Here is an 11,236-nt window from a genome sequence, read left to right on the forward strand (position 1 = left end):
CACCAAATTCTGCAGATTAGCTGACGACAGATACTATCAGCACTGTTGCCACTGGAGCAAAGCCATTGCCAGGAAATTATATATGCTATATATACTCTGAAGCAACACATGTTTGTGCACATAAGCATATTTCAGCAGGAGGGTTATAACACATGAACAAAGCAACAGGGACACAAGGCCGTTACAAGAATAGGAACCCTGCATGATGTTTTGACAACAGGACATAGGCTAGCCCTAAAACATCTCAAGAGTCTGAAAGCACAAACTAGGTATATTCTAAGGAGAGAAATATTTGAGAGACGACAGGCTTACACCTGAGTATATACACACACAGCCATACACTCAGGTGGATTTTCTACTTCAGCTGAGCAAAGTCTTGACATATGATAAATACACTCAATTATGCTTCCACGGAGTTCTTCTCAACTTTCCTTTTGTCGGGTTCAGTCGGTGGTCATCGGTTGGGAGATGCAACACCGAAATCGGGCCTTGCGGACAGTGCTCAATATCTCCATCTCAGCATGCTCCAGCATCCGGACAACTTCAGTGAACGGCGGACGGACATCAGGGTTCGGATCCCAGCACCTGGTCATGATCTCGCCAAGGGTGGGCAGGCAGTCCTGAGGTATGGCTGGGCGGACACCCTTGTTCACCACAGCGAAAGCGGCTTGTACTGCTGTCATGTTGGCGAAAGGGAGCATGCCAGTTATAAGCTCCCACAGCACAATGCCAAAGCTGTAGACATCAACTTTCTGGTCGTATGGCCTGTGCTGAATCATCTCTCTGCAAGAATGAAAATCAAGGTGTCAAGAATCCTTGCCATTTTTATGTATATGCGAGAATAGCTTCAGATTTAAACAACACAAAAAATATAACCAATAAGCAGCTGGGTATGTAAGCCTGCCAATAGCATCACAATGGACCACCATTACAAGAAAGAAACAGAAAGACATGAGTCAATAACACACAGTAACTGTTTCAAAACATTGGTGTGTGAAATCACTGTTCTATATTGGGTTTGAAATGCTTGTCTCTAAACAATGTAGGCCCACATGCTATTGCCGCAAAGGATACCACAAGTTCACATGGCAGGCATGGCAAATGAAGTAGTTTCCGTTTGACTATTTCCCAACATGTCAGAAATGGTAGCTGAAATGTGTTTCCATATGTTTCCTGTTGTGTTGCGTGTGCACATACTGTGTTTAGCATACTTCAACTCAACAAAACAGCATCTGCCAAGGGACCTGTTGCAGAATATATGCTATCCACCATCTGCCAGGGCACCATCCTAAACAGGAATATTTCTTCCTGCCATACCTTTTGGAACATTGTAATAAAAAACATTGGATAACACAATAAAATTCCGTGAAATTCCTAGTCTTTGTTGATCTCCAGTAACTACAACCTTTCCAGCTAACTGTCTTCTTTATTTCTTTCTGTTAGGCACATTTCAGAAACCAGTCTATCAGGATGCACATTCAAGACGAAACACAACTCAGCTTGGAGACATACATGCATCAGTTCAACTATTACCTCAAACTAGTCTTTTCCTATATAACACAGTATATGCGACTAAGTGTTTATACCATTAAATACTACACAAAATAGAATGAGGTAGACAAATTCATATAATTCTCAATTCTAAATACTCGGAACAAAATAAGTGTTGAAAGTTTGTAGAAAATGAAGAGGACCACCCCTTGCCCACAACCCACAGTGGCATAGCCAGGTGGGTGTCCTGGTGTACCTGGGCACACACAGGTTTTGCAAATGTCAGTGGATATTAGCTCTTTACATGGCATAAATCATGTACGGTCTAAATGTCTAATACTCCTGGACACCAGTGCACACCGAATTGAAAATTTCTAGCTACACCACTGCTTGCCCATGAAAATAAACCAGATAAAAATTATGGTAGTGCAAGCCCAGATGGTTAGATAAACCTGTCACATCCTCGAAATTGATATCTCCAAAGATAAGGATTACAGTATGGAACAGTGAATAAAAAGAGAAAAAAAAGTACCAGGATACAATAACCATTAGTTTTGTAGCAGAAGGGTTCAAAAATAGGTATGTCCAAGTGACATGCATCTGAATATCAAGGTATTCTTAGGTGAGCGAAGTTGTAGCTTATATTCTACTTGGGAGCATTTAAGAGTCTGTAGCAGGTGGTATTTCAAGAGCATCTCTTTTCCTTTCTTTTCGGAGAAAATAGTCACTCTGATATTTCAAGTCTGAAGTATTAATTATTATTCCATATAAAAGAGGAAGATGTAAATTTAGTTTTAAGTCATGCATTCTTAGTTATTACATATGGAGATAATGATGCAGTAAAACAACACCTAATCTGGGATCAAGGCTTCTATAAAACATCCAAACACAAAAAACCTACTTGAATTCCTTTCCATTTTGCATATGCACCCTCAAACAAGCAAAACCTAAAATATGTAGCAAAGATGTTGTTTTCTTTGAATGTCGTTTTGCTCATGCTGTGTGGTCTGTTATATATGCGGCGTCAGGTTTATCTCAGCCTCGTAGTGTTTCTAACATGTTTGGAAGTTGGCTACGGGGTATTGGAAAAGACCTAAAGCTGCTAGTTCTGCTAGGAGCGGCTGCTACATGTTAGTCGTTATGGCTATGCAGAAATGATATAATCTTTGGGAAAAAATATAACTCTTCTCCCTTGCAGGTTATTTTCTTGATTATACACTGGCTCCGCACGTGGGTTATATTACAGAAGCCAGCTTCACAGGACTTGGTTGTTGCGGCATCACTACGACTGGCGCAGGTGGCCAAGGAGTTTTTTACCCAGGCACATGGGTGGCGGTCTAGTTTGAGGATTGACTGTCAATAGAGTGTTTGTGTTATGTCCTGTATTTTCTTTTTTAGGCTGTGTGCATCCCGCTATGCAGAGGTCGGGAGTGTTTTAAAGCATTGTATCCACTCGATGTAATGTTCTTGAAATTAATAAAAGTTCCATTATCCAAAAAAAATGTAGCAAAGATGTCAATGAAGATAATTCCTGGATAGCATCGTATGACCAAACCCATTAAAATACAATGCCCAGTATCAAAATATGGAATTTTGTGGCCCATGCTTTTGTTATGTTAAAAAATAAAACAGAAAACTATTAAGCAGAATAAACAGTGAGTATAAATCAAGCAAAATTGATGGGATCAGTAGGTCAACTTACGGTGCCATCCAACGGTAGGTTCCTGTTTCAGGTGTCATCCCCTCAGTTTTGACTTCAATCCGAGCTACTCCAAAGTCTGCTATCTTAATAGATTTATCACCAGCAATCAAGAGGTTGTCTGATTTTAGATCCCTATGAATGAACCCAAGACCATGAACATAGGCCATCCCCCTTGCAACATCCAATGCTTGCTTCACCGCCAGTTTTAGTGGAACTGACCTGTTCTGCCTCTTTGTCAGAAACTGTCTAACTGATCCACCCTTTGCATACTCCGTCACAATGCACCAAACCACTGGCTTCCTGCATGCTCCAACAAATTTAACAATATTCTGGTGCCTCAAGGTTGCAAGCATCATAACTTCTTGCACAAACTGCTGCTCCATTAACCCGGCTCTCTCTGGATCAGCCTCTGGCCTCTCCAAAAGCTTAATCGCGACATCTTCACCATTATAGGTACCCCTGTAGAGCTTTCCAAAGGCACCTTGTGCAAAGGGCATTCCCATGTGGAGCTTAGCCAAATCAATTGTCCACTCCTCATAATCCTTGAGTGTCTCAGTTGGGTACCTTGGATCCATCAACGCTTGTGCTAGCGCATCATCACTCAAGGCATGAGACACCCGTCCATGACGGAAAATGCTGTGCCCCCCGACTGAGTAATTGCCTACAACAGGTCCCTTAAGGCCCGGGTGATTGAGCATCCTAGTATGGGAGTCGCAAGACCCTACACTACTATTGTCCACAGACATTGCAATGGAGCCACCATGTGTGCTGGTCTGCATGCTGTTAAGGCTATCGATGGACATGTTTGAGCCCTCACCAAGCTTTCTGTAGTACGCCATGTCGCAAAAATTCCCACCATTGTCATGACCGCCAATACCACCAATCATGCCAGCGAAATTGGGACCTTCCACCATCGCGCAAACAATCAAACGTTCTCCCTTTTCTGCAGTTCTCCTGTCGCCCCTGATATGTTGTAGGAACAGTGGCCGCCTGCACAGCAAGAATACATCAGAAATTAGAACTATTAGGGTCCTACAAGCAGCTGTAACTAGGGCACTACAAGTTAAGAACATGTGAACATTCAAGAAAGGCTCAAAACAGGGGAAGCAGCCACCGAACCTATCCCAAATGGGAACTATACCTCCCGAAATGCTCAGAAGTCGACGAATTTGAGTTAAAATGCATTAAGCATCCCCAATCCCCACGAAAATCATGCAGACCCTGACGAAAGCTGCAGCCTTTACAACGAATCAACAAGCTCCGCTTCTAAAGAAGCAAAGGAGAAAAACAAAACGCGGAAAAACCAGGTCATCTTCCTCGCCCGAGAACCTAAAAACCAAATCAAACACCAGGAAGCAAACTAGCACCCCCAAAAGGACCCCGCCCAGACCAAATCCCAAGCTCAAACCACCTCCAGAAACTAAATCAAGCTCAAACGAACCCCCAGGAAACCTCACCTCGCGCGGCTCACGGTTTCGGGCGATTCGGGGGTCGATCGGGACGAGGCGGCGCCGCGGAGGAGGGGGGCTGCGCCTGGAGGCGGCGGCGGCGGCTGGGGACGGAGTCAGAGCGGGGAGACGAGGGCGATGACCAGAGACCAAGAGGAAAGGAGGAGGAGGAGAGAGAGAGCCTCGGGAGAGAGAGAGAGAGGAGACGAAGCGAGTGGAGTCGCCTCTCACTTTCTCTCTCTTGGTAAGTGCGGTGTGTTAGCCAGAGGGTGAGCTGGTTAACTGCTCGCGGTCACCGCAGGGGTTGGTTTAGATATTATCCTATCAACGGAGGGCCTTCGTGACATTTTGTCCTCCGCTTTCTGGAGGCTTGACTGCTTTTCAAAGCATAATCCAAGGGCTTATCCGTGAACCCGTGCCAACTGGAGGGCTGCAGCCGCGAAACTGCCTCCCGGTAACAGCACAAGCCCACGTGACGTGACACGACTGGAGGCCGTTGGTGTCGGTAATTAAAGAGGGAGCGCGCGCGCAGGCACAGCGGCATTGCTCCATTAATTTTGGCACCAGGCGAATAATAATCTCGATGGCATGAATGATTGATCGGGCAGGGGGGCTTTTCGTTAACGAGGTGCCAAGTCCGTGGTACTATCGGTGGGCGCGCACCACGGCTGCGTCTTTGTACGTCACCGGCCGGCCGGCCGGCGTCGGGCGCAGACGCACGGCACAGCTGGCCTGCCTGCGCTGGAGATCCCTCGCTCGTGCCGGGAGATGGGCGGTGACCGGTGAGCTTTTCGGTTCCACCCCAGGCATCGTGCGCGTGCCGCGAGCTCTTTACACACCTTTGCTGCTGCTGCTGCTGGCTTACCCCAGCCGGTCTAAGCAATAATTTTGCTTCGTGTTTGGCTGACTTGGTAGTACTCAGTGTGGTTGTGGTTGTGGTTACTGGCTACCTTGTCTTTGCTAGGTGGAGTTTAACCTTTTCTCACGTCTCCTGATACTTTACATCGAGTACATGTTATGCACAAGTGAGAAAACTGCAGCACAACAATTGATCATGTTGGGTCCCGGTTCACCAATTCCAAGCACACGCTAATGCAATTGGACCCGTGGAGCGTGAGCGCTGCTTCCGTCGTCGATACCGGTGTCGCTCAGCACTCCAGCATGGCTGCCATGATGTTGCGCATGCATTGCGGCCTCAATGCAACCTGTGGCGAAAAGGCCCTTGGAGAGCTAAGGGAGGGAGAGAGGTGAGCTCGCTCGGCCCATTCAAGAGAGGAGACGTAGAAGAAAAGGACATATGGTTCGTCTATTTACCTTGCTAGCAAGGATACAGTCGAGCAGGACCGTCTCCCAGAATTTGAGGCCCAAGAGCGAAAAGCAGAATGGGGCTCTAAAAGTTAAAAAAAAATCATATGTTTAATATATCTAAGATATACTACAGAATTATGTACCTTCGATACATAGTTTATAGAAAAAGTAATTTGAATTAATTTACATGAACTCTAGTCTTCTCAAGATGATAAAACAGAATAATGCTGAACCTTGATATTGGAATGAGCAATATTCTGTAAATTTTGGATGTGTGACATCAACTATCTTTAAAAAAAACTTCCTATCTGAAGTTTTAACCTTCTACCGCATAGCAATTTACATCATTTGAAATTCCACAAGTGGTCTACATGACAAGGGACAATTATGGAAGTAATCAAACGCTATAACAATTTCTGGATTCCATCATTGGTTGATCGTTCGACACACTTACCAAGAGGCCTGCCATGCATACTGTATAGCAGAGATGGCATGCGTGATGCCTTCATTCTTCCGGATACTGGATAGCATGGACATGCAATGGACTTTTCCTTTTCCCTTCCAGATTAAGTCCATACTTAATCACATATTAGTGGCCCCAGAGTTTTGGTGGCCCTATTCCGTCGCTCACCTCACGCTCCCTCGTCGACGGCTCTGCAGACGAGGGCCAGATGTTTGGATTGATGGCAAGCTTATCTCGGAGCTGGCGCTAGTTTTACTTGCTGATGCAGGCGAGCCACCGGCTCGCCAGGGCTGGTAAGGATATGCTCACCCGGTAAGGTAAGGTCAGGCAAAGCTAATCCAGGAACCGAACGCCCCCTGTAGATGATAACGTGGGCACCACTAAACAAGTTGCTAGTTAGGATTGTTGACGTGGCATCACATCAAACAAAATCACCGTCAAAACCAATCGATGGGATGTGATTCACATGGTTAAACTTGACTAGCCTTTTGCATCCATCAAATTTATAGTAGTGTGAAAGTACGGATAAGTCATGCAATGTGCTTTTGTCATTAAGTTTTTTTTTGCAGGTTTTCTATCGGACACGGGGGTCACGTTCATCCCATCAGAGCCGACAACGCTATGTACTAACTTGAGGCAACATATTACAATGATAGCCACCTAGATTATTGCTACACCTATGTTGGCAAAAAAAACCCCTCAATTTATTATGTGTAGTTCTCTTTTCCAAGTTGTAGATGTTGTACCTAAATTTAAGAGTTGTAACATGATTCAAGTTTTTCAGTGAAAAGCTCTTGTACGTGTCGATTGCATATGACTCGCGGATTGGTCTTGGTAAAATTGTGCTAATGGTTGTATCCGGTGCATCCCAAGGAGTACCGATTCAAACAAGTTAAGCTGGCCTAGTTGGGCTGTCAATAACTCGGTTTAGGTAATTTAGTATGGATAATTCCTCACAAACATCACCAATATGTTTTCGAGTCGAATTCTTAATCAAGCCTCACATTGAGTTTGAGGGAGTGTCAAGTGTAATAGTGTACTCCCTCCTTCCTTTTATATAGGACGTTGGTTAGTTCAATTTTGAGGGAGTATATAATAGTACACAGTATGTCTATATTTAGCCCACCAGGCCCAGGTCCAAGTCCCCTGTTATCCACATGTGTATACCAGGGCCCGAAGTGAATAGAACAAAAGGATATTATGTAACTTCTACAACTTTCTAGCATTACCATAAGAGTCACCACATAGCTTAAATCATTAGTAAGTGGCACCTCAACTTGGCCAAGTATGTCCTTTACTGCGTACAACGTCATGATTAAATAAGTAGTCTTTCCTCACTTTTCCAAGAGTTCAGCTACTAACATGCTTTATTAGATGGTAACTAAGATTAGTGTGCTCATCTCAGCTTTGTAGGAAATCTGCCAAAGCTTACCTATACAGCTAGTTGCAGAATAATTTACTACTTGTTAAAGCACTACTGGTTACTAGTAATTTGGTTAATTTTCCAATCACAGTTAATTTTACTAAGAAATTAACTCTAGGATCAGAGACCTAGCTAGGTTAACCATATTTCTGTGCTATGTGCAAGGTGCACACATGTTTAAAAGGGTTAGAAGGTCAATAGTTAAGTAAAACGTACGCCTCTAGTTATATGAGTAGTAGGAAGCAAAAGTAAATGGTGCTAGATCAGACATATCCTTCTTAAGAGGACACTCGCCATGAATGAAAATTAGGATTAGGATAAGCAGTAGCAGCCTATGAACTAATGGTGACAACTCAAAATGATGTTTAATTGCTTCGGCTTCTTATTAGAAAAACATTACTAGCAACGGATGCCTATGAATGCAACAAGATGTTTGGTTTTGTTCTTTCTGGATTCCTAAATTATTCATAATAATAAATTACTAGAAAAAGATAACCAATTAGAAAGTAAAGCTACTCCTAGATAACTAAATGTTCATGCTAGTAAAAATTATCAAAATTGAAGCATCCATTAAGAATGAGCTTTTACAAATGCAAGCGATATTGAATATTAATCATTCACTGAAACACAATCCTTGCTAAAGGTATGAGATCAGTTATTTCTAGCTCAATATCAAATTTATCATAATACTAGGTCTTCCTGGGATACCAACCCTTTCAATAATTATTATGTGTTAAGCTTCCCAAGAAGTAGTATAGGAAAACCCATGTTTATCAAGCAACAAATTATGCAAGCAAGTTAAATCATATTCATCTTTTGTTTTTTCTTCAAAACTTAAGACTTAAATAAGATTCATAGATAACGAAAAAAAACTAATGAAGGATGAATCATAGTACAACAAAGTAGAAATTAACAATATGAAATCAACTTTGCTTGAAAAAATTAAAAATCAATCTCTACACACAACAAAAAGTTATCTATGTTGAAAACTTACTTTACACATTCACAAAAATATTGTAATTAGCAATATTTGCAAAATTACTTTTGTGATTTAATAATGATGATAAGATGGTACACATCTTGAAATTGTTGGGGAGCAAAGCTTTTAGTGACCCTGAGCTCATATAAAATTGATGAAATCATTTCCTTAACCTAAAAAACTTCTGAATTCTCTCACATTAGTACTCAAACCAAGCTGTGAATCATCAATGATTTTTTTCACTACGTGGTGATAGTCACCGGTAACACAAGGGACATTTCCTAAGAATCCTTTTCTCTAGGTCAAGCATTTAGCTTTGGCCAGCACACGAACATAGGCCTATGACTGTCAAAAATAACATTTTTCTTCAGGAAAAGATGGTACTGATGCGGAATTAATTCATAATGAGATGGACCAAAAGAACATGCAGTCGGCAGAGTATTTTGAGCATGAAAAACTATTGTTGGGAATATCTAGTGTGTAGTATATATGTGAAGTTGGAAAAGGAGAACGGCTTGCCACGCACGCTCGCCGCACCAACCGGCAACCGCCAGGCGAGGCGAGGCGTGTACGTGTCGTGATGTGTTGTGGTGCTTAATAGTTACATGATACTGACGATCATCCACACCTGTGCGCCTGATCGACTACTTCCTCTACTTCCTAGAGAATGTTCGTGAAACTGTTCTGTGAACATCTTCCTGCAAAGAGCAACACATTGAAGAGGGGGTGGAACTGAATGGTTCCACGCAAGCCGCCTGAGGTATGGCGGACCTCTCTAGTTTGGATTTCAGGCTTGGCCTGGAGTTTCAGGCCCTCCCTTCCTCTAGGTTCGGTCTCTCCTCCCAAATCTCCTCTCCCGATCCATCTCTAGATTTTTTTTTCTTGGTGGCTTCTTTCTCCCGTTTTGCTCATCGTCTTGATACTGATGTTGTGGCTTTGATCTTGCAATCTATTTTGGGTGGCAATGCACTGAATTTCTGTGTTGTTCATCTTGCGGATCGGAGTTTTCGTTTCTCTGTGGTGAGCAAATTGATTGGACTTATGGTTCATCGGCTTAGCAAATTTGTTTGCAAAGGTATTGCCGTTTTCTTCACTCTTTGGAGGGACGGTGGCCCTGATTATCTCAAAGAAAAGGCCAAGTGGGATCAAGAAATGGAGGTTGAATGGTAGCCTGCTTGTCGTGCTAAATCCCGGAGTTATGCAGATGTTGCTGCGCAACCTGCTGATCCTCGTAACCATAGTAAAAGATCGGTGTTTACACGTCTTCCATATCCATCTTCTTACTATGCATCTAACTTTGGTGCTCACCAAATTCACAATCTGTTCTCCGAGCTTGGGCTTTGGGAACTGCTCTCCCATGGCGGCATGCCACCCGGCCTCCTCCTTCGGTGGGAGGCAGCCCGCAACGTCCAAGTCTTGCAGCTTTGCCTCCGTCACCATCGAAGGAACCACGAACCCATCGCCAGGGAAGAAGCAGAGGCGGCGGTGCCGGCAGACGGGAGGGAATGTGCGAGAGTGGACCGTGGGACTCACCAGGTCACCCCCACAACTCCTCCTCCTCTTCTTCTCTCTCTCTCTCTCACACTCCCTTTCTCTCTCTCTTGTTCTCCTAGCTCCTCGAGCATGGCTACTAGGCAATGGCCGGAGGAAGGACAAGCGAGCGGAAGAGTGGAGAGGAGTGGAGAGGTGGCGGATTTAAGGGAGCAGCCCTAGGGAGGCCAACCTCCCCCTTAGAGGAACTGCACGGGGTGGTGGGTCCAGCCCCTGCAGCGACGCTGGAAACGCGCACGTCAAAAGCACAACGTGCGCGCGTGGCCTGCGCCATCAAGGCACGACGGGACATGATGGAACGGCTGCTAGGCAGCACCTCAGCTCCCGTGTGACGACCCTTGAGCTGCTCCGCCCTGGTGGTTGGGCCAAGCCCAAGCAGCAGTCCAGGATACGAAGGCCGACCCAACGGACGGGCTCACATCCGTCCCGAGGCCCAACTAAACCAAGAGCTAGGGACGGATGGGCTGAGAGAGTCCCAGCGACTACGAGTCAGGACGCCATATGGCCCTCGACCTCCCACGCAGAAGGTCAGGGACCAAATGGGTGGACTACCAGGATCAACAGGATGTCTCCCAGCGAGACAAAGCCGAACTTTCCGCAATTGGAAAAGCGATCTGGTCTCGCTCAGATTGCCCAGCGACGCTCGAACGAGCGCACTTGCCCGACTAGTCTGGTAGGCAAGGAGCCGCTCCCCGCGAAGGGACCGCATGGGGCACAACCCTGACCACACGAGCGTACTCCCCCGGAGCAGCACACCCAGGGGCTCGGAGCGACCAGCCCTCAAGGCCAAGCAAGTTGTTCGCAACATGCACTGGGGACAAAATTTATTATTCTGTGGAACAAACATTACAGGAAGGGTGTCCAAGACGCC

At 44.8% G+C, this 11,236-nt stretch overlaps 1 protein-coding gene across 1 annotated transcript; it reads right to left on the bottom strand.

Moving 5' to 3' along the window:
• Positions 1 to 65: 65 nt before the first annotated feature.
• LOC101761558 (serine/threonine-protein kinase HT1) lies at positions 66 to 4,898 on the bottom strand. The gene is made up of 3 exons (XM_004976693.4): positions 4,651 to 4,898; positions 3,194 to 4,183; positions 66 to 783 (listed from the first exon to the last, which is right to left on the bottom strand). The coding sequence occupies exons 2-3, from the start codon at positions 4,105 to 4,107 to the stop codon at positions 444 to 446; spliced, it is 1,254 nt and encodes a 417-aa protein (XP_004976750.1). The 5' UTR covers positions 4,108 to 4,183; positions 4,651 to 4,898; the 3' UTR covers positions 66 to 443.
• Positions 4,899 to 11,236: the final 6,338 nt, after the last annotated feature.

The sequence above is a fragment of the Setaria italica genome, chromosome VII (genome assembly GCF_000263155.2).
Source record: "Setaria italica strain Yugu1 chromosome VII, Setaria_italica_v2.0, whole genome shotgun sequence".
Taxonomy (NCBI): Eukaryota; Viridiplantae; Streptophyta; class Magnoliopsida; order Poales; family Poaceae; genus Setaria; species Setaria italica.